This window comes from Aquila chrysaetos, chromosome 9, assembly GCF_900496995.4.
Source record: "Aquila chrysaetos chrysaetos chromosome 9, bAquChr1.4, whole genome shotgun sequence".
In the NCBI taxonomy this organism is placed as follows: Eukaryota; Metazoa; Chordata; class Aves; order Accipitriformes; family Accipitridae; genus Aquila; species Aquila chrysaetos.
The window spans coordinates 35,985,685-36,010,690 of NC_044012.1; the positions used below are offsets into that span (position 1 = coordinate 35,985,685).

The 25,006-nt window shown below is 41.7% G+C and overlaps 1 protein-coding gene across 3 annotated transcripts in view; it reads right to left on the minus strand.

Moving 5' to 3' along the window:
• The window catches only part of GALNT9 (polypeptide N-acetylgalactosaminyltransferase 9), a 222,179-nt gene that overhangs the window by 60,632 nt on the left and 136,541 nt on the right, over positions 1-25,006 (minus strand). For all 3 annotated transcript variants that reach the window (XM_030026236.2, XM_041126239.1, XM_030026235.2), the window contains one exon: positions 18,452-18,569. In XM_030026236.2, coding sequence (XP_029882096.1) covers positions 18,452-18,569 — 118 coding nt within the window. The remainder of the gene's footprint in view (positions 1-18,451; positions 18,570-25,006) is intronic.

The window sequence follows — 25,006 nt, forward strand, 5'->3', positions numbered from 1 at the left end:
TGCAGGCAATCAGTCTAGGCACATCTATTTGTTAGGGTGTTCAAACCCCATTACATTGAACACCCATAGGAACTGGTCCCTAAGACACTGTTCTGCAACATTTTACTGATGCAAAACAATACAAACTCATAAGTGATTGCTGAAAAGCAAACAAACAAAAAATATACTTTGATGTTTCAGTTCAAAGTTAGAGAAAAGACTGACTAGATCAAAAAACATAAGTTGACACAGCTAGTGTCAGCCACAACTTGATGCACAGCTAAGTTGTTGCAAAAAAACCTGACTAGTTTGGGAATACTCATGCACAGAAGCTGAAACATCCCCATTAATCAACCAAATCAACCCATCTACAATATCAAGCAGTTATTAGCATTAAAACCATCCCTATACAACTTGGCTGTAATGCATCTGAAGGGGGACCCACCTAGCCCATCTCTGATGATATCCAGGATTTATGGGTACATATAAGGGCACTGTAAGAATTTTAAATATTGTCTTCTGTTCCACTTCTATACATGACAATCATTTTTATACTAAAACTATGTCCACATTAGGCAATCTGATCCTTTTGTAGTGCGGGGCCTCAAGGTCTGTTTTCATCAGGCTGGGGAAAGGCAACTTTGGATTCTCATTAGCATGAGAGAATTTCTAGCTACTTTGTCCAACTACCTAGGGGGACAAATGGCTGAAAAGAAAGAAGGCAGCATTGAAAACAAGTGACCACACAGAGAAAGAGAGACCAAAGAAGCAGAAGAGTCAATCAGGCAAGAAGTAACAGAGGAGTAAGGGATATGGTAGACAAACCTCAGAACAGGATTAGTTCTTGAGACCTTGAGGATTTCAGAGACTTCTCCATATGCAAAGTCTGGCCCTCCTTTGACCCATTAATCTGATTCTATTTGTGTCCACCTCTGCATTCGTTTCCTGAGGTCACTGTTTCAAATTTCACATTTTTCTTTCTAATGCATAGCATCCCTAGAAGTCTGCCCATGAGTCTCCATCATCTTTCTACAGTCAGAGATTAAGTCAAAGAAAGCTCTATGATCAAGAAAGGCTAATTTCCCTACAAAACATAAGCCTCTTCTATTTTTCCCTGAATTAATTTCTGTTCAAACTAAAACATTTCCTTTACAGTATCATTTCATGTCAGACAGGACCCGTGGTTAGTTGTTCTTGCTATTAAAAAGGCATTTTTTTTCCTAGCCTGAGTAATAAGCTTTCTTCTCCTCATCTAGTCTAGGCTTCTCCTCTTAAGCAAGAAACTCCTCAAACCTCTAATGCTTCCCTTACTTTGAACATCCATTGTGAAAGACATTTATGAGCTTTCCTGGGAGTTGCTTAGGCACTTAAGAGGTCTGGTGTCCACAGCAGCACTGAGCTCGTAAGTCACTGGCGCAGCTCGATGAGTGTGTGGAACATTAAGGTCTGGTAGAGCTGAGCCAGAAAAGGTGGAGGGATAGGACAGTGATGAAAAAGAATAAGACATATTGGCAAAAGCAGAAAACAGAAGGTGGAGAAAAGGTCTAAAGACTTGCCAGAAAGGATTTAGGATTGGAAGAAAAGCTGAACCAAGGTGGGAAAATTATCTGAATTTTCAACACCCCCCCTGCACAGCTCAAGATGATTCGGTCCCGTCGATTTCTCTCACGCAGTTGAGTAGCAGCTCATCTCCTCTATTCCCACAAAACACTTCCTTCATTGCCAACTCCATGCGCAGAATGCAAAAGATGTCCAAACCCCAAAGACCGCCCTAGAGAGGAGGCAGGAATGCTGCTCGCATACCACACCTGCCTTCCAGGGTTGAAAACTGAGCAGAGTCAAACACGGACCTCCCTCTGCATCTTGTTTTCATGGTTCTTACCCTGGGGCCTGACATACAACCAGTGTGGTTACATTTACACGTTCCTTACTCCTGGTTTGATTCTGTACGTCAGAACACTACCAGGCAGAACTGACAGCAGATCTGTTGTTTACCCCAGAGACTGTTGTGAAAGCATCTAGAGAGAAATAGGGATGTGGTTAACAGTCAGCCATTCTCATCTAGACTCTTCATGCCCTTCATTACCTGCGTTGGGCAGGGGATACCAGCACCAATGGCAAAAAAACCAGGATACAAATAGTCTTTATTGAAGACCTAATGGGTCTGAGTTAATGGAGAAATATTGCATGAAGCCCTCACAGCGAGAGAAGCAGAAACGGTGCAGAAATGAAGGCATGAAAGGGAGAGGGTTAGTATGTCAGATCTTTATCAATCTGGTAACAAGTGCAAAACAGCACTGGATTTATCAGAGTTGTTTTGAAAACAAGTGCCATTCAGATCTATGGTCAATTAAAATCAGTGGCTGCTGTGCCTCTGCACGTAGAGCAGAAATCCACCCCACCCTCACCCCATGCACCAGGAAGGCATAAACATCTTTCAGACTGGGTTGGGTACACCATTTTGCTGTATATCACAATTTAAGGAGGTCAATATGCAGCAGGTTGAAAGATTTATCATGCAATCTCTAGCAGGCTCAAGGATCCCAGTTTGTTATTTAAGTGTATTCTGTTTTGCTAAATCACAGCACTTTCTTTATATCTAAGAGGGTGTGGACATTCAGCTAATACCACTGAAAGAGAGGTTTTCCCTGTCTTAACTTATCAAAAGGCTAGGGAAAAGATTACGGGATCTTTAAACTACCTTTTGAGATGCAATTCACACAGGTCACCATATCATCACTCCTTTTTTCTCTTGCTCTCACATTTGCCTCAATTTACTTTATCTGTGTCTTGACTCATTGCTACATTTCAAAGTTAAAATGCTAGATTGCACTATCCTTCCCTATCTGCTTTCTTTGCTTAAAAAAAACAACAAAAAAGATCAGTGCTCCGCAGGCAGGCAGAATGAAAAATTTTTGTGTGAAGGTCTAAGAAATATCTTAATAAGTGCTAGAATTTGCTATTTTTTCATGTAGAAACTGTCTTTGACATTTGACATGACAGGAAATGTTATTTCAGCAAGATGGACAACAGGCTATGCTTAATTAAAACAGGCAGAGGGAATGGAAAGAAGAGAAAGTAACTTATACCACATTTGCACATCACTATATCCTCCTGAAGAGATACTGAATACGGATTAATGAGGAACAAGAAAAATGAACCACATTTCCCTTAGCAATTATTTCTGCTGTACTTCTTGCTGACGACAACCATGAGGAACCTGTGCAAATGAAAGCACATACAACATGAAGAGCTGCTGCTGAGCACAGGATAACACAAACCTGGGTCCAAATCCTGCTTTCTAAAACTCGCTTCCTACTTCTGCTGCAACCCAGGGAAGAATACCTCAGCATGGCTCTAGAAGCAGAACACATTGACCCTCAAGTTAAATAACATCCTAGGAAGGAGGTGGGAAGGAGGAGACAGAAGAATGTCTACATTGCTTGCACGGCAAGGTAGGGAAGTTCATGGACTGATTCAGTTTATACCAGGTCTGGCCTAACATTTTGGGTGCACAGTGCAGAACATTTAGGGCTTGGCTCCATGATCTATTTACCCATACCTCCTTCCCCTCCAGGGACAGGTCAGCTTCATTTGAAGCAGCTGGTACAACCATAGGTGGTTTCAAACCTGAGTCTACCAAGACCTGTCCTATTCTTTCAGGAGATGTCCCCTTCTGCACCCCTCCCCTGCAAAATTATTAATTACAGTGCCCTGGACATCATTAATTTGCCTTCCGGCCCTTTGTGAAATGCCTACATTTCAGTTGCTCTCAGTCCACAGCTGCCTGTGTTAATCACTGCCTCCAAATGCTTGTTTCTTGTTTGCCTTATGTCACTCACTCACTTCTCCTGTGGTTTCTCATCTAGAGCTTGCCCCCCATCTTTTTTTTTTTTTTTTTTTTTTTTTTAAGATCTCTATCAGCCATTTTCTTTCCTCTTTTTTACAGGTTAAGCATGACTATGCTTTCCCTCCCCCCATAATTCATGTCATAGACATCAAGGGAGGCAACACAAGGGAAAGCAGCATATGCAATATGAGTAATCAGCTAACAAAATTTCTGAGATGATGAAGGCAATTCAAATAATATTGAATTACTAGTTCAAAACACAATAGTTTACTGCAGTTGACTGAGAAAATAAATGCATTATTGGCAAGTTGCTGGACACACTGAACCCCAAAGACAGAACTCCAGGCACCAGGTAAGACTTCAGTCTGACAAAGAACAATGTTCAAGATCCATAGCCTATTCTCAAAGGGATGACTTTGGAGGTGGGTGCTACATCCAGCTCTACACACAGCAGATCTTAAAGCAGCTGCATATCTTTGCAAACAAACATGGATTCATGCTAAAATTTAGGGCAGTGATGCCTTCAACAAGTAGCTGAGTATAAAACAACCTGATTTGCTTGTTGTTGCCTGAAGTGTTGTTTTCTGGGGGTGTTGTCCCTACTTAAAGTCATTTTGCCTTGGGAATTTGGAATCTAATTTTAAATAAAATTTTAAGACATACTATATGATAACCAATTTCTAATTGCTAGGTCAAACTAGATCTTTGAGAATGAACAGCTGACAGAGATTTTGCATGTGTCTATTAAAGAGCTGATGCCTGGCTGCATAAACTATATTTAATAGCTGATACAATTAGATCCAGGTCTTTAGAGGAATTAGTTACTGAAGGTGATATTTGAATAAAAATCCAGAGAGGATCATCACATACCTAACAGACACGCATTAATTGCTAATGCCGCTGTTGTATGGGAAGACAATGTTTCAGTGATCAAGTCTCTGTACAGGGTAGGTAATACGCAAGCTGAGAGAAAAATTCAGTTGTCTTTCCTGGTCTGGATGTTCATTTGATGGAGGTAATGCTTTTTCAGACTGGTGTACCTTTTTTGAAGTAATAAATTCTGATCTCTTTATATTTACTATAAAGGAGTAAACCAAATGCATCAGCAATGAGGATAAGGATGTATTATTTTTGTGGATGCTTTAAAGAATTTGTCACAGTGCTAAAAGGGTAAGTTATTTGTTTTGGATTGTAGTAAAGTTTGCACAAAGTCCCAGCGTCCTCCCAAATGCCACAGAACAACAATTGGCAAAATGTTTTAGGAGGCAAAAATTAAATGTGAGTGAAATCTAAATTTACTGAGAAAGTGGCATTTTGGTTGGACAGGTGGATTACTGGGAAGGGAGCAGAGCAGTGCAATATATACAAATCACACAGCTGTAATTTATCACGTGAATCCATTCTCAATAGTGTATTGTATGGCACAAAATAAAGTCCCTGAGGGTTCATTCTTTGGCTTACTCTGAACCTTTAAAGGTTTACCATTTGAGAATTAATGTTTACAAGATCTGAAAACAATGGACATTGTGAGCGGAAGTACTGAGAACTGCTTTTGTAGGCATGTAAAAAAATATCCTTATAATCCATGCAGCCTTTTTGACTGAAGATGCTTTGAATCTTAGGAGCAAATCCCTCCTCATTTCATCTGGCATGTGTTCAAGAAGCCCCAATTCTAGAAATACTAACACTTTTTTCTTATCTATTTACTTTAACAGCTTCTTTGCCTGATTCCTAAGTCTAGCACAATACTTCCCTGGGACTCAAAATATAATCTTCATCCTCCTACCAACTGCTTTGTAAACATTTTTTTTTTCTATAATACCAGTAATCAGAAAAGCACACATTTTGAGGCTTGGAGCCACCTGCCTGCATTGGCTAATCTTTCAAGAGCTTCTATACCATTCTCAAAATCCTTCTTACTAGGCAATTTGCTTCTTACCACTGAGCACTGTGGCTGACCCTTCTTTCTGTCAACGCACCCCATTTTACCTTCTTTTTCTCATCACTGTTCTCAACACCCCAATCACATGCATGGTGTGTGATGGATACCATCCATCTGGTGAAGCTCTTGTACTAGGAAAGGCCCTTTCTCTTTCTCAGCCTTCTTTTTCTCAACCTCTGTCTTCGTTACCCTATTTCTATTTAAACAAAGGCATTTCTATGTAAGTAAAAATCCTTTTTTTTGTAACCCTCTCCATTCTAACACTACATTGAGGGTGTATCAGTCCATTACAGCACCCAAACAGTGTGGCATGTAAACAACAGATTTATAATAGTCCCTTTTAAATTATACATATGCTATTGATTATGTATATTAGTGGGACAATTTATGTGCAAAAGTGATGGTCATATATTTGTAGTTAAGACAATTGGAGCTATGCAGAACTTTCACAATGAAAATTTAAAATCTACCTAATTTAAAGACTCTGTTCTGCTTTTATTTTGCACAATTGGTTGAAGCCAAAACAAAGTTTCTCCCTTTCATTCTTTTGCTACAAAATGTAGCACTTCCATAGATTTTTGCTTTTGGAGAAAAAAAAATGCTTCTGTCTGAAATTGTGCATTTTTGATTAACCATACCATGAAGTTCAGTGTTTTGGCATAAATCCAACTATTTCACAGGAGCCCTGAAAGGAGGAATGGCCTGAAATGAGCACTAGTCCATGACCTGCACATATATATGTATAAATATATGTATACACAGACTTATATGCACACACACACACACAGATGAGTTATCAAGATATCAAGATGGGTAGACAGAGTGTGTGTATGATGCTGCAGAAAGACGGCATGCTTAATTAAGGGGATAACAGTACATGGAAAAGAACAAGTCTACATCTTTGTGACAAAAAGTCTGGCTTTCAGATATGTCTTATATTGGAAAGCATTGTAACATTTGATCCTAGATTTAAGAAAACTGAAAGTTGTTAGATAGACACACATGAAATAGTATCAGAAAAAACCCACTGTATCCTCAAATTCTTTTCACTTGCTCATTTAGCAATCCACAAAAGATAACAATTCCTTATTTAAAAAAATAAAATAATTAAGCAGTGATTGATATTGCTAATATTTATGCATAGGAGGGAAATTAATCTCAGTTATGTTATACAGGAAATTGTAGAGAATAAAGCATGTACTATAAGTCACGTGAGTTTCTCTCAATATATGTGTTGGTTTCCAAGTAAAGTCTCTGCACAGCAAAGATCTGACATGCAAACGAACCGTGGCTTGACAGCGTTCAGTATAGTATTACAGCATGTAAAGAGCTACTTCCAAGGCCCTCTACTTTTGTTTTATTTTAGAGACCTGTTTGCCTATGTCCACTCTTGGGAACCAGAAGGCCTGAGACCAAACCATTTGAAAGCCACCCTGGATGCGTAGGGCAGCTGGTGGACAAGGCAGCCGAAGCTCACTCGCTTCGTAACGCACGGTAACCCAAACTCCTTCTGACAAAAGAAATCAATACTTCACGAGAGGACGTGCCCCAGCTTGGCACAGAATCTCAAATGAACAAAAGGCCTCCTCCTGCCTGAAGATCACCCCCAGAGCACCGTATCAAAACTCACCTCATTTAATACAAGCATCTGCAGAGGGTATTTTCCCCTCCAGGCCTCCCACGTCCTTCTTTAACATTTACTGTTTGAGATCAGTAGTCTATACAATTTATCGCACCTGTCAAGGCTAATTTATTCATGCGATCTGGCAGTAATCAAAAAGACTGAGATCGATGTGCCAGCAAACCCTGACATTTATTCATATTTTAAAGTCCCATTTGACCTTGAACTGCAGCTAACTGGAGCTGAACTTGTCAGCAGCTCTCTGAGGCTCACTGGGTCTGGCAGATCGGTGCCTCTGGGCTAAAGGCACAACATCAGGGCAACAAACGCTCGGACCGTGAGCACAAAAGGCTGAACCACAGACAGCGGGGTAGGGAAAACTGCACCATTAACAACGCAGCGCTCAGACCCACCAGTCAATCCAGCACATGCACCAGCGCAGCTTGTACCTGCGCGTTCCCACTGTACAACTGTTCAAGAATCAATGGGGTTTTTTTGCTGAGGGGTAAAAAAGGGTGAGGGAAAGGAGTGAAGAAGGAATATGACATATGTCTGCCTGCAGCAGCGCAAGCAGGACACCCTAGGTTGTCCTCAGCAGACCACTGCCAGGCTGACCCCACACAGTGAGTCAAGGGGAGGCAAAGGAAAAGACAGAAAATAACATCACCTTCCCTCCCTGAGGGGGGAACAGAGACAGCGGCTGGTGATCCGGCCACAAAAGGCAATGCAGAAGACGTATCAGAAACTCTGCAACCCACTAGGTACACCTGCCAGCACAACATGGCCAGATCAACTGGAAACAGGAACAGAAAAAACAGATCTCGAAAGAATTGCTTTGAATGTGCTCTCGCACTCCTGCTCAGGAACAGGCTTTAGAATTTGCTTATTCCATTTGAAGTCCCTCATCCTTGTCCTCTCCTCGCTCAGTCGTGCTCTGAAGGAACGTAGGAATTTTAAGTACAGTTCCTTTAACACATGCATGTGCTGTAACCTCCAGTAATCATTTCAGCTTTTGAATTCAGAGCACTTGGTAGGGAAATACGATAAAGTCTATTTAAAATAGTTCCAACCTGGCCTCTGCCATCAAATGATTCTCAGATGTCCCATGAGGACGTTTTTAGAGCCTCCTGCCTCAGTTTCCCCTTGGTTAAGTGGAGGCATACCTATTTACCTGTTCCCCCAAAGTGTGCTAGGAATTATGGGCGTGACATGCTTTGAAGTTACTGAATTGTTTGTTTTTCTGCTGATAGGAAGATATTTGTGTAAATGACATGCTATTAGAAATGCAGAGGAAATCTAAGTGGCATTTTAGGTAGAAATATGCAGCTACAGTCTTACTGAAACACGTGAATAGATTATTTTATTACAGTCAAAACACTTGAATATGTAATACGCAGTTGCACCTAACGCAGATTTTGCAGACATATTTTGATGCTTCTCTGGATTCTCCTTGGCTGCATTTCTCATGCTATAAATTCTGTATGTCATATTAAATATGATTTTCAGTGAGATCTGCCTTTTATAAGCCTGGGATACAAAGAGAAATGACAGATATGTCATTTTGTGCTTGTTTTTCCTTTCTTTTAACTAGCTAACACCTTTCCATTATGTTGGAAGAAAGTTACCAATGGAAAGCAATTGGCATTTTGACCAATGCATTTGTGCATGTTATATATATGCCTAACATTGCCATGCAATCTAATCTGATGTTCATGGAAGAGAAAACGGTGACATATGAGGATGCAAAGGTAATTTGTCTGTACGGATCTAGACTAGCTGCAGTATGCAAGCTGTGAAACTATATATGGAGCTATGTAAGTTACAATAAACATGCTAATAAAGCATTTCAGCCAACCTGTTTCCTTATTTTTCCTGTGTAGGAAACAAGAGAGAATCTTGGAACTCTTTAAGGGAGTCTTTAAATGTTTTATTGGAATTTTTTTTTTCATTTCCTTCCTTCCATACTGAAATGACTTAATTTATCTGTGCAGGAACAAAAGCAGGAATTCAGCTCCACAATAATGATGAAAAAAAAGTACAGAACAAGTGTGGTGAATGGGTGTCATCAAGTTCCCAACTCCTGGCAGCCAATATGATCTAAAGGTACATTACTGCACACATCATGTCCCAAAATACTGTCATGAAACATTCCCCCAAAGCTTTTAAAGGACACTGAATTGAAGGAAATGATATACCTCTGCAGGATGAGCAATTTTTTTGTTTGGTTGGTTTGGCTTTGTTTTGTTTGGACAACTGATGGCTGGTGTCCTTCTATGACATGACTGCAAGGAAATGCTCACTGCCACCAGTACCAAAAAGGAAGAGATCATAAAACTGAGGCAAGCTTGGGAAAATACTTTAGGGTTTACTTGCAGGAGGAAGATTAGGTGGCAACAGATGAACTTCTTATCTGCTCACTGTTTTGACTCTGCACCAAGGACTGCCATCATGCCCACAGACACTCACACCGTATATCTTCTGTCTGGGCTCAGCTGAACAGGGATCTGTTTCCCTGCTCTGTACCCTGTTTTGGTCCCTCTATGCCAGGTCTCATTCTTCTGTGAGCTCTTCGGGGGAGAAACTGTTTCTCCCTGCCACCTTCCTGCAAGGTACCTGACCGATAGAGCGTTCCTGAAATGTTAACTGCAAAACAACTAATAAGAGCTCATCTGCACTCCTTTCAGAGGACATTTTCTGCCACTGTAAAGCTGACAACTTTACCTTTCCCTGTACTGTTTTGCCCACTATACAGTTAATATTATCATTGCCATTTGCAGATGAGCAAACTGAAGAGGAAGGGTAGAAAACAGAGTCCTCAAGATGACGCAGCTGGCAAGTATTCCCCAGTCAAGTGCTTGACCTGCTATACAACACAGCCGCCTTGTCCAGGGGCCCCTTTCCATTGCACTAAGGGGCCCCTTTCCATTGCACTATGCAGGCCATTAAAAACAATTTTATAGACGACTTGCATTAAAATTTTCTCACTGGTGGCTAAACTGCTGCCTTCAATAGAAAATAGTTTGTCTCTTTCATGCACAGTGTTGCTTTTTTTCTGCGTATTACACACAACACAGATAATGGTATAATTTTTTGGCACCGAGGAGTCAAGCTTTATTCAAAAGCACAGGTACATGCGTTATTCCTTCCCTGCTCCTGCTCCTTAGCTCAGAGGTATCTGTCACACAGGTCAGCTCAACATGTTCGCTGTATTCAGGCAACACTATTGCAAAGGATAATTACTAGTCAGTTAGACATTTCTTTAGCAGACTGCAAAAAATACAGTAAAAAATGTCAAGTTACCTCCCAAAGTTTTCCAGGCAGGATTAAAACAAAACCAAACAAACCTAAACCCCACAACACTTCCCCCTCCAAACCCAGAACTCATCAAAGACCAGCTCTGTTTTCCTCAGGCTCACGCAACAAGAACGTTTGCACTTGCCAGTGGTAAGGATTTATATGCCTCTGTTTAACATCATAAATAATGGTGACTTGAATTTTCCTACAAGGGTAACACCTCAGTGACCGATGGCAATTCATACATTTCAATACCTACAATCCCATTTCCAGACCCTGCACTCAAGACTAGAGGATCCTATAAATCTGACAGCTCACCTCTGAGGCTGAAGTACGTTTTCCTAAATGAGATGGTTTGCCCAGAGACTGGTACCTGGGAAAACCCTTCAGCAACACGACCACACGTAGGAGCCCTGACCACAGCCAAGGACAGCAGTTTGGGCTGCGGATCTCACATCCCCTGCCTGCTCCTCCAGGACTTACCCAGGCTGCTGGTCTGGGTCAGGGACCTCCCCACAGGACACTAGCCCAAACCAAGGCTTTGCTCCAACTGCAGAAGCCCAGGCTGAAAGGGGTCCTCCCACCCTAAGAGCCCTCTGTATTTCCTAGAGCGTCAGATTAAACCTCTCATCCCCAGAAAAACAAGAACCACCTGGGGAGCTAATCAAAAGGTCAATTAAAAAATAGGCATCTCCCTGCTCTGGGAACAGCTGGTATCCTGAAACACTTTTGCATTTCTTTTTTTGAGTGGAAAGACAAAGTTTTTCTACAGCACTGACACTTTAATTTTTTTAAAAAGTTCTGAAAAAGGTTCAAAATGGTTCCAAAAATCTCAAAGAAACCTTTTGCCAGGTGTGCTGGGACCCACCTAAGGACTGACAGCTGGGCACATCTGGGTACCCAAGAGCCCAAGCCAGGCTTTCACTAATCAGCATCAAAATTTAGAGTTCTACAGAACATTTGGAGTTCTGGATGAGTTGTTATTTTGCAACAGAAAATATGTTGTACCAGAAAGTTTCTGACCAGCTGTAGCTCATCTCTAGTCTTTTGGTTTAGTCTCATCATTAGGCAAGTGAAACCTATTTCAGTCCCAACACAGTTAGCACACTCAACTTCCGTGCATTTTTCCTCTCTCTCTTATTCAGTTCACACTTGCCACTGTAGAGGAACCTCTGGTAGATTTAGATTAAATCTGCAGGAAAGTGGCTGAGAAGAAAGCAGCAAAGACTAAGGAAGCATTTTCTTTCCTCAGTTCTTTCACTGTTGATCTCTTTCTGAGATTTCCAGCCTTGTGCTTTTATAATGTCCTAGTACATGAAAGAGTTTGTAACATAAAATATTACACTTGATGGAGCACGATGTGATATTGAAGCCAAATGGCCAGATGCTCTTTTCTGAGCTATTTCCAATGCTCCCACTTTAGAGAGTGTTTTTAACGGTATTCACAAGCTCTAGTCCTGTAGTTTGCTGGCAATTTCATGCTAGAGCACCATTGCGCTATGTTCTCATGAAAACATTGTTTTCCATTCAAGGTTACAGTTATCTTCAATTCAATAAAAAGGAAAAAAAAAAAAAGCACACTGTCGTTCAAAGAAATTGCAGACAGGTTGGATTCTCTCTCCAGAAACAAGATTCTGCATCCCATTTAGAGTACAATTAAGACTATATAAATGATCTGGTCGGAGAAAAACCCAAGTACTCTAACTTGGAAGGGATCAAAGGCCATCTTTTAGCTGCTTGGCTTTGCTTTACACCGTGTTCACATTCTTCTCTTTCATGTGTGGGAAGACCCTTTACACGGAAAATCCTCCAGTTTGAAACGTGGTTGATGTCAGACATTTGAAACCTGGCACCGGGCTCTGGTTGTCACACTGGAATTCAGCCTGTCCTCTTCATCTGCTTTTTCATGGTTTTCTCGTTTGCTGACAGCACTGCATCTCTTTGGTTCACTGCACGAAGGCACAAGCACCAGTTACTGGGAGGATACAACCACAGAGCCAGGACCAGAGTAACCAGGGCTGCTAACAGCTTTCTCCAAGCTGTTAATAGAGTTATCGCCTCACGTAGCCCCTTGGGACTGGCAGTTGCAGTCTTTGGCAACGGGGGCAGCGGTGATTCGTGGTGACTTCAGACAGTCCAGGGTTCAGCAGCCTGGGATTTAATGCCTGCATGAGCGTCTTCGCTCACAACTAAGTCTGTCTCCTTTTCCAGACAGAATGCATTATTGCTATATACAAATGTCAAGCCTAATCTCATCCTCTTTGAATCAATGAAACTATGCTGGAATTAAAAGATGCTGAACATTTAGACAGGCAGAGGACCTGCCTCAGCATATATGCACATGACCATAGAACAGACTGCTCCAATCCCTTTTTCAAAGAGGGAAAGGAGCTGTGAATTAATGTAATCCAGGCACCATGAATTCAATCCTTTCATGATTTCTTAACGCTTGACTTTACAAGCTTAACATTCTTTTAGCTTAGGAAATGCCTATAAAAATTCTAAATTAAACTGGAGATGGAAAAGAGGACACCTTTACTTACATGGCTTATCTGGAGGGTACCACCTAGGAAATTTATCACAGAGATCTTTGCAACCTATGCAACGGGGCAACTTCCAATAAGAGTAGATTACATCACTTATTAGGGCTTTGCTTAGGCAGTGCAGAGTTCAGAGTAGAACTGGTCAGAAACATTTTAAGAGCATTTAACTTCATGCTGAAAATGCTGATTTATCACACTCCAGTGTGAACAGGCATGTCCAAGGACAGAGTGCACTACATTTTCAGATGCCAGCAATTGTGAATTTTTGTTAACACCACGTAAGTGATTAAATGTCTTCAAACTGAAAGGATTTCTTTTGAAACTTTTCATTTGAAACTGAATTAAATTATACTAAAAATTACAGCTTGGGAAAGGTCAAAATAAAAATGAAGTATTTTTGGATTTATGGAAAGAAAACATTTTGATTAACCTGTATTTTTGTACAATTTTCACTTGTATTTTACCACAGCATGTGGGAAAAAAACCTGAAATTTTGAGAAACTCTCCAGAACGGGGTTTCTACTTAGCTCTAAGACTAGAGGTCTGGCCTCATGAATCACACAGGGTAAAAAGCATTGTCCAGAATTCAGAATTAAAGTTTGCTATACATAAGCCTTGTGACATTTTTATTACAGCATACCAGCCTAGAATCTGCATTTAAAACACTGACTGCTCAAAGGACTCTAAATCTCTCTAGATAAAGGTAATAAAATCAGGTCAAGAATTCACTATTCAACAATCTACCATTAGCATTTCTGTTCAGAGAAAATGTAGCTCATCTGTTTTTAAAGAAAGTAAAGCCGGGCCATATAGCATAAGTTTGGAAAGTATAATGATTTGCTTGTGTATATGAAAGTCCATTAGGTAATGAGTCCTATTTCCTCATAAAGAGATTTCAGTGAATCTGCATCATGATGTTTTTACAGTACACACAGTATTTCTGCAAAGCCCAGAAGTGGGACTGCATTTCTAGATACATGACCCATGCTTGATTTCAGCTAGGCCGCTTGGCCACCGTTAGCAATGTAATCACAACAGCAGAGAGCGCAAATGATCTGAGCTTTGATCCTGTTTTCAGACAATTCTTTTCAATCCTGATGACCTGTGTGTTCCCAGAGCCATACCACTGCCAGCTGCCAAAACTGGGCAAAGTTACCTGTGACACATCTGCACGAGCCGAGGTCACAACTAACCTTAAGCACCCAGTTAAGCTCTGCTGGAGAACTAAGCCATTGCTTGAATTCACCATAGACTTAATTCGTCACACTGGTACCTAGGGACATCTCTGATTTCTCTGGCCAGGACCTCTTAAACAGTAGGTTTCTTTAAGATATCTCAAATTGGGTAAGTCATTGGGGGGGGGGGGGGGGTATGTTATTTGTTTTGTTGAGTTTTTGTTTTTGTTTTTTTCCCAAATCTCTGAGTTAGCACCTCTAAGAATTCATCAACTGATGCAGATTCCCTCCTTTGAGGTATATCACAGTGCTATTGAGAATAAAGTAGTATGGTCAGTTGATGCTGGCCATAAAAGAGAAAAAGTTTTGCTTTCAGTTGCCAGTGTGGCAACGTTTTTTATTTAATTTGTTTGGATTCTTAATGGTGGAAGCAGAAATTAATTTGTACTAGAGCATCCTTTAAAATAAATGCTTGATCTCTTCCCACCCACCATTACAGTTGATGGGTACAAAATAAAAAGAAGAGCAATTCATTCACCTTATCACTGGAGCACCAGAGGAAGAGAGAGATCCTTAGTGCAATGATTAATGACTCGCTATAAAAAGATGCATCATAAACTGCTTGTATTAGGTCAAATCATAAACTAGGCTTTTAATGTTTATATGATCCCTTTCTAAATAACTAAGTGTGCCTGTAGCTCCTACTTGGAAGGCAACTTACATGCTGCTTGCAAACCATGGAGTTTCTTACAGGGTCATAATTTGGGACCCACACTTAAAGGGATCCCTGTCTTCCTCTACATTCAAGCCTTGCTTCAATTTCTCTTACTATTGGGACATCTCTCTGTACTACAGTTCAGAGAGACCATTTGATGTCCAGGAGCAGCAAAGATGAACATGATCTACCCCGAGCTTAGGGTGTCTTCTTCAGGCACAGACACATCCACAGCTTTGCTGCAGGAGAAAGTACGATTGTTTTTCTTTAACTCTTCCTCCAGGCTGGGAAAAGGACAGCTGAAACACAGCTGAAATGAAAATAGGGCTATCTACTGCTCACGAGATCTATGGGGATACGCAGCCGTGTGGTGCTTGCCTGAATGCAGCTAACAAGCCAAGTTGCCTGTGCTTGTGAAGGGCACCTCATCCACATAGGAGTCAGCCACGATTTGGCTTTGTAAATTCCTGGCCAAAATCAGCTTTTAGGTGCTCACAGACAATTCCCATCAGCTTCAGTAGCTGGTTGGTGAACACTAAGAGAATAGCACCATTTGTCCATAACAGAATTCCGTCCTGTATTTATCCGTCTTGCGGTGAAACTGTCATCTTTGAAAAATATAGTACAAGATGACATTATATAAGAGTCCATCTATTTCCTTACTGTCACAAGCCTGCAATCACGTCCATCTCCCTTTTATTTCCCAGAACAGCTGGTGCTTTTTCTCAACCAAACCAGAATCTCCCTTCCTTGGCAAACAGATATTGGCTTCACTGCAAAGCTACCCCATTAGGAGAATGTCACAGCTCTAACCAATATGAAGTTTACAGAAAAAATAATATGAGTTAAAAAAAGAGCTGCAGAGCCCTAAATATTTTCAATAGATGTGGTAGCCCCAGTCAGTTTATGCACTGCTTACTCAATACAGAAAATCACTTAGGTTAATTATTTAAATATTTCCATCTATGGAATTTAGAAAAGGGAAAATCCAATAGTGGAATACCCAAGATGATGATTTTTTAATAAACAATAGATTTAAGGGGGATTAGCTGGGTTATCAAACAGTATCCTCCCAAATCAGCTCATTAGTTTCACTGACTTTCCCTATTTCACTTTATTAAAACAATTTAACTGAGGGTTCATTAGATGCAATGTAATCTAATTCAGACACTCCAAGCCTAATCCCTTTTCTTTTAGCAGTAACATAATAGTTTGCAAAAAAGTTTAAATGATTATTGTTACAGCTGTTTTAAATGGGGACTGTTTTCAGCCAAACACGTGCCACCACTTCCCTGCTATTTTATTGTTCATTATTATATTATTTCTTGCTCTTTACTCATTCAATCATTTATTCCTTCCCTTTTCTGTCTTTCATTGCTCCACACAAGCAGAGTCACACATGGGCAACAGCATCCCTCTGTGCAGGTGCAGGGGATATGCCAAATATCCTCGCGTGGGTCAGTGCACCAGGCCTTGGGAAAGGAATGATTTTTTGCAACTTACTTTGAGATTCTGGAGTTAAAAAAACCCCACCTTGTAAATTCACAGTGATTTTATAAATATCCTAGAGGGAAGGGAGAAGGTTCCTGTGTATTTTCACACTGCTAGTTTCTGACAGCTCTGAAAGACACACGGGAGGGGGATCACGCATAGGACTTGCAAATTAGGAGGCAGACATTGTGTATTACTTACCATGCTAGATCCAGGCTGAAAACACAGAGTTACAGATCCATGCTATGGACATACAGCTTATTTCAGAATGAACTCACTCATACTCTTGTACTTTCATAAAGCCTTTTCCAAACAGTAGGGTTAATTATTCTTTATAGGGCAAAAAACCTCAAACCAAAAAAAAAAAAAAAACCCAAACCAAAAAAACCCAAAGAATGAGAGCTGGTTTCTAGATCCTAGGTTTCTGCAGACTTTAACAGGTTCCCTACCCCTGAAAACCTGTCCTCGCTCACTTCAAATCCTTGTCTCTTCAAGCAAGTGCCCTTTCATAATCCTATTAAAACCTTTGCCTCTGTTTACCAGGAGCCTTAATCGTACTCAGCAAGTTCTTCTTGTCTAAGGAAGAGCGACAGCTTTCAGATTTCTTAGGAGGCTTATTCATCAGCTACGCCAGAGTTTTGCCAGAGCGTTCAATCTATTCTGGGAGCAGCCATGTGGAAAAAGTTTCAAACAGCTCAAAGCCCTGCACAATGATAAAGGAAAGCTCACACAATCCTGGTAATAGCCTGACCCTCTTAAGGAAAATTGGATGATTTGTGGTAGCAGTTTTTCTGTCTCCTATGTGAATTCTGAACCTTAAAGTATAAGCAGTGTATTCACAGTCCCATTACAAACCCCATCCCTCTTGCAATGCTGGAATAATAAATACACACCCATATGTGAAAATAAACTCTTGCTGCAATGACCTTCTTCCTCAGCCCACTGGTGTGAAGGAGTTTGTAGCCATTTTAGAAAAAAAGAGTCAGATAAAGAATGGACTAATTTGATGTTCAGTGTTCCACCATGACCAGAATATACGCTTTAATGAGCACATTACATGGATAGGGACGTGTTACTGTGAAGCAGGGAATAAAGAGTAAGGGGAAAATAATTAAACAGTCAGCTTTATAATGAGGAAACTGTGTTCATGCAACATTAAGTGGCCTAATTTTCAAGTGCTAAGCAAAGACATGTTCCTTGGACTTCAGAAGGACTTGCTGGCCAGCACCAGCTCGAAAAGAAGGGGAAAGGACCACGAGTATCAACCCTCCTATAGGTCCAGAAGCACAGGGTGGACTGATGCTGTCCCAAAGTCATCTCTCCACACTCTGCACTGACCTGTCCAACAGGATCGAATAACCGTACCTTGTAGTTCTCGTTCTATAAGGAGGACCCTTAAAGTTTTAAAATACCACAGCGTTCCTCATGCATGGTATGTAGAATATTACAACTGACTTCTACCAGCCTGGCCTTAGTTTTCTGTTGGTACTGCAGCTGCTAGGCCACAAGCGTGCAACATCATCTAGGCGCAATGAGGACATGAAGACTTAGTGTAGCTGTCTGCACAAGCACAGCTACTGGGAAAAGGGAAAATCTGTCTCATTGGGTTCAGACGCTGATGGAATGAACCAATAAACCATATTTCTGACTGTTATCAGTTCTCTCAAGGCCAGTAAGTCCAGAAACACTCATTTACTGGGACTGTCAGTTCCAGATAGTGTTGCAATATCAATTACCTCAGCGTAATAGCCTATCAGTCAGACAGCAATTCTGTTGGGCCACAGGCTCCCTGTCTTTCTTTGCAAATGGACATGGCACAAAGTCTCTTCTTTGTTACTCACCCTCATGCCTAATTCAATGTTTTCTCCTCCATAGACCTCCATACCAGGGTCAAGCAAGCCAATCTCACCAAAATACTCTCGGTCCACTACAAAGGAGCATCCAATCATGGCTGGTGTCCTGCACAGACAGATGAAAGCAAAAAATTAAGTCATTTATTAGCTACTACAGAACCCACCTCATAACAAATTTACACAGACAAAACAGTTCTTAGCCTTGAAGTTTACATTTCAAATTTATCTATTAGCGTGCAATCACACCGCACTTCATCCCCCAACAAACAGAGGACCTTGTGGGACCAGAGCCACCCAAATAAGTAGCACCCTGCCAGACGCACTTGGACCAGCTGTCTGTGAGAGAGACACAAGATGTGAAGTCAAGTACTCCATGCATGTAAGTGAAGCATCAGGCTGTTTTTCCTTTGTTTTATAGACACAACCTCTGTGCTGGAGCTGAAGTTCACCACCATACAGGGTAGCATAGGAACTAAACACTTTATTTGAAGATTAATACACAAAAAACCCCCATAAGCTTTGTCAGAAATGAGGCGTCCCCTTATACACATATTAAAAGTGCATGTCAAAAGCCATGGATCATGGTGTGAAGTTTGGCAAAGGACTTCCTGGAGTCAATTCTAGCAGATAAATCTCAGCCTTTGTGAAACTGTTTCACGATTAACATTTCTGTGTTTGCTGAGGTCAGTCTTTAGAAAAGGAAAAATTTTCAGATGAAGAGACTCTGCCTTCAGATCTGCCACTGACCAACTGGGTGATTTCAGATAAATCATTTCCCTTCTCTGAGCATCAATTTCTTTATGTGTAAAACTATGGTTCTGCTCTCCTTTACAAAGCAGTCTGAAACCTGTCACTGAGCAGCACTACTGTCATGGTTTAACCCCAGCCAGCAACTAAGCACCACGCAGTTGCTCCCTCATTTCCCCTGCCCAGTGGGATGGGGGAGAGAACTGGGAGAAAAAAAAAAAAAAGTACAACTCATGGGTTGAGATGAAGACAGCTTAATAGAACAGAAAGGAAGAGAATGATAGTGATAATAACAACAATAATAAAATGACAATAATAATAAAAGAATTGCAATATGCAAAACAAGTGATGCACAATGCAATTGCTTACTACTGACTGACCGATGCCCAGTTAGCTCCCGAGCAGCGATCCCCCAGGCCAACTCCCCCCCAGTTTATATACTGGGCATGACGTCAGATGGTATGGAATACCCCTTTGGCCAGTTTGGGTCAGCTGTCCTGGCTGTGTCCCCTCCCAACTTCTTGTGCCCCTCCAGCCTTCTTGCTGGCTGGGCATGAGAAGCTGAAAAATCCTTGACTTAGCATAAATGCTACTTAGCAACAACTGAAAACATCAGTGTGTTATCAACATTCTTCTCATCCTAAATGCAAAACATAACACATAACCAAGACAACTACATGACAACAAATTCTGAGATCATCTACCATATGAACACAAGCATTATTTCAATGCCATACAAGCTAGTGACATTTGCTAGTTTCATTTGTCCACACTTTCTCTGCATCTCTGTACTGGTCACACCACCTGCCTCTTTGAAATTCAAGGTAGGAGCTAGGTTTTGCTACTATAGCCCACAATTTAAAAACGTAAACTTGACTAACTTTAAGGTGGAAAACCAACAAGAGCCTGGAGCTCCATGTTTGACTTGCAATTCAGCTGCAGGTTGCATAGTGCCTACTGCAAGACCGTGGGTAGCCATCCTGCAGTCTGATCTACAGGATGTGCCCAGGCCCTGGGGAGAGACCCCCCATTTTAGCGGCATACCAACAGCCCAGACCGCTGAATCAGGAAAACTGTAAAATCATTTGAGAAACTGAACGCTTTTGGAGCTGACCTAGAAGAATGAGCTACGCTCCCTCTTCCATTGAAAGGGAGGCGATTTTGGACCATCTGGCAGATACAGCATCATTCCTAACAGTGCTATTGTAAAAAGATACCAGGAAAATTCTAGTTCATGCCAATTTTCTATTTTCTAGTAGATGTATGGCCCAAGCTTATACATATATATATACACCGCAAAAATGCCCTATAGAAACAAAGGTGATGGAAAAGGTCTAAAACCTATTTTAAGAAGTCTCCTTTGTAATGCACTAATGTTATACTGTCACCATGAAGTCTCTCTTGTCCCAGATACCTGCATGTTTCTTCAATTTGTACAGAAAGCTATTCACAAAGTATTTGCCCATGACATCTGAGAAACATACTCACGAGGCAGTTTCATACACACGTGAAAAACTGCCCTGGCTGGGACAACGAACATATTTTCTACCCATGTATTGGTGGATCTCACCAGTAGCAGCAGGTGGCTGCTGGAAAGGTGTTATCACATCTGGGGTGCTTTTTCTCATCAGCACTTCACCATTTCTACAGCAGGAGGTTAAAAAGGCTTCAAACAAATGGCCAAGATGTGGTTAGATAAAACAATTCTTTGCTCCTGGGCCTAATGCATATCCCGACATTGCGGAACACAGTCCAACCTATGGCAGGAACTATTTGGTACCCTTGAAAAGGTTCGTTTGCTGAAGCGCTGCTATTACTTATCTGTAATGGACTCTGCTGTAGCACTCACATTACTGGTACCGCTTCAGCATCTCTCCCTTGCACTTTTTCTCAGTTTGAAAGCCATTGCAACCTCTCAGATCATTACAAGCCTATACTGCAGTGCACACTATCCCTCTCATGTTTTCTCTGCATAATTGAAAAAGGCAGCTGTTGATAGAAACACATTTGATCAGCACTGTTCCTGACAAAGTTGAAATAGCTTGATTAACTCTCTCACGTTCCGCCCTTACAGAGTGAGATGCATTCCCTGGATCGTGAGCTGGGGGACAAGATTCAATGGCGGTTACAAAGGCAAACATCTGGCTTTCACAGATGACTCTGGACTGAAGTGCAGCTCTCAGCCAGATCCCTGCACACATTCAGTCAAAAAGGCTGGAGGAAACTGAGGCCAGATGTCACAAACCCTACACAGAAACTGCAGCAAGGTCACCACCAGCACCCTCAGCGCTTGGACCTCTCCCACACCCCACAGTCCTCCTTTTGTGTGTGCAAGAAATTCCAGCACTTCTCTGTTTGGTGCTGTTATTTGTGAAGATTTTTTGTTGAATCAGTCTCTAGTTAGAAGTTGCCTCAGAGCCCTATGAAAACCATGCATAGTCCTGGGTACTCCTGGCTGGACACATCCATCTTCTGTTGATGCATATATACTTATACACCAGGATCTTTGCAAAATGTATGGCATCTATAAATCCAAGTTTTTGGGAAAAATGCATCTTCCTGCTTATAGCTCCTAGAACCATGCCTGAAGACAGACTTGCCTAAAAAGGCTGAGAGCTCTCCTGTACACAGGACCAGACATAGCCTTTCTACATATCCCACTGTCACATCCTGTACCACTGAAAACCATATTTTAGGCTACCAAGGAATAAATTTGGTCTAGAAACTGAAATAAAAGAAGGACATGACCAAGAAAAGGGAATTCAGTAGCTCTGAAATGAAATAAGCCTTTGAAGGAATATTTAGGTAATTCTTAAGTGTTAACCGTGAGAAAAAAGGGAAGGAGATGGGGGGAAGAAACACAGGCCACACTCTTCATTTTCCTTTTTATGTATTTAAAGCTAAACACAGGTTTCGCTGGATGAAGGCTAGAGCATCACTGCTTTGCAAAACTGAGCTGCTAGTTTGGGCTTAGAGCGATTCTCCTTCCAGCCCACCCCCTCCCCAAATCCTCTAGAGGCAGCTTCTTACAGCGGTAGGATGCTCCCATGGGGACATTTCTCCTTCCTTCCTAATGAGGAACGGTACCGCTAGGCTTTGCAGACTGCTCTCAGGTGCTGGAATCTCTCTCTCTGGGGGATGGATTTTTGTAGCTGTCGGCTCTGTCCATTAAAACACTGACTTGTTAATTGAATGGGGGTGGGAAATCCATTTTAGATGCAACTACCTAATCATCACTCACAGACGAATGCCACTGAGGACTGCCTTTGCAACTCCGTCTCTCTCTTCTAGGTTTTATTTCTTCTCATTAGATATATTCAAATACAGACTCCACAAGCCTTCATGGCTTATTCAGAAAAAAAATGTTTTCAGGAATGAGCAACAATAGCAGTGCAATGGCAGAAGGAACCACATCCAGCTTTTCAGAGAAGCCAGTCAAAAATTGCCACCGTCAGTGCCTTTTTCTACCTGAATTTGGCTGCCTGCAGCCACTGCTCTTCTGCACAGCAGCATGGCTGCAACCCCAGATGCTGAACTAACAAAGCCTGTGGTTCTGCCCTGGTCGCATCCTGACGCAATGGAAGAACTGCCCTACGATGCACAATGTTGAATATTCTGCATACTGCATGTTCAACACTTCCATCAGGTTCAACCAGAGTTTGGGGCATTCAGTCCTCATCACGCCCAGGCCCTTAACTTCCCTGTGCTTTGACTGACCCAACTGTAAACTAAGTGTAATGCAATTGCACAGCCCAGTGAGCTGGTAACAGTGCTGTGAGCTGGGGGACCCTGACTCTGTTCCCAGCTCTGTCATTCATCTGGTCTTCAGTGAGTCACCTCCCTCTGCCTCTGTTTCTCCATCTGTGAAGCACACATAATAATATGCGGTAAGTCTGAGAACTGCGTCAGCAGCTTGAAAGCCCAAGATTCACTTCTAAAAGTGCCTTAAGCATATAGGTGGATAATTTTATACTGGACTACAGTGTTACATTGACATATTGCAAACGCTTTTAAAAAAACCTGCTCCCCAAAAAGCATGAGACCCTCACTTGGCCGTCATCACTGGGTTTTTCCAGTACCTGAAAAACTCCAGTATATCTACCACTTCTAGTACAGTGCAGCAAAGACTTCCCCTGAAAGTCAGAAATGGATATATGAGCAAAAGCAACTGTGTTAGCACGTCTTAAACACTGCTCACTAGCCAAGGGGCAGCAAATGAGCAGGTACATGCCCTTAGCACTTCACAGCATCAGAGTAAAATATATTAACCGAAACCACACCTGCTTTATATAAAAGGACTTTTTTCCTTAAGTCATGCACTTTCAAGTAAAATAGTGACATTTTTAGAAGGAAGGTATCACAAAATAGCAATTAGAGGTGTACTATTTTTTACCAACACCTCAAAGGTGTTGTGAAACTTAATTGATCTGTGGAATATTTTTTGACACAACTGAGGATGTTATAAACATTAATTATAATCAACAGCAGCACTCAAAGGATAATGTGGGAAACACAGCAAAATGTTTTTTGCAGCTAAAGGCTTAAAATGCAGCATAGAATAGTATTGATTCTGCACTGGAGAAAGATACAGCATAGTCAATTTGTGGAAATTACCTGATGGCATGGCTGTAGGAAGGGAGATATAAGAGACACATTATTCTGGGTAATACCCTGGGGACAGGGAGGAAACAGAGAGCAGTGCTTCATGGTGGTAAACATTCCCTCCCTCCCCGCCGGCTACTGCAGCAGGTACAGTGCGGGTGGCTGCGAGGGAAGAGCGATGTCCTGGTTCGGGCTGGGATAGAGTTAATTTTCTTCCTAGTAACTGGTACAGTGTGCTTTGGATTTAGTGTGAGAAGAATGTTGATAACACACTGATGTTTTAGTTGTTGCTAAGTAGTGCTTATCCCAAGTTAAGGGTTTTTCAGTTTCCCATGCTGTGCCAGCGAGGAGGTGCACAAGAAGCTGGGAGGGAGCATAGCCAGGACAGCTGACCCAAAGTAGCCAAAGGGATATTCCATACCATAGGACGTCATGCTCAGTATATAAACTGGGGGGAATTGGCCAGGAAGGGGATCGCTGATCGGGCACTGGCTGGGCATCCGTCAGCGGGTGGTGAGCAGTTGCATTGAGCATCACTTGTCATTCTTTGGTTTTACTTCTCCCTCTTTTTGTTATCTCCCTTTTCCTTACTATTATTATTATTACATTTTATTTCAATTATTAAACTGTTCTTAACCCATGAGTTTTACCTTTTTTTTTCCAATTCTCCTCCCCATCCCACTGGCAGGGGGGAGGAGAGAGTGAGTGGCTGCACGGTGCTTAGTTGCCGGCTGGGGTTAAACCACAACAAGAGGCACTGTATGGAAGAGGGCAGCGCCTGCTATGGGGGCGGTACCAGAAACAGAGAACACATTGGCCAGGAATGAAAGCCACTTGCAGTAGGTCTGAGTCACAATTATTTCGTTTTAGCGAGATCTCCAGGAGCATGGCTCTGTCGGCAAAACTCCAGCAGGCGCCGATACCCGTTTCTTCAGCCAGATGCATCCCCCTCCTTCCCTCTACAGACAACTGAAGGGTGCTGCCTGGGGGCTTCATGAAGAAGAAGTGAAGGAGAAAGAGATGACCACTAGACTGACATACTGCACATGATGTGGTAAGTCTTCCTCTCCCTTATGCATCTTTCTCCCCCTGCCTTAAGCTCAGTGTACATGCAATCAGGTCACATTTGAAACAGTTTTCAGAGCATACAAGTCCAATTTCCAGAACAACTGACCTACACACCCTCACACATAA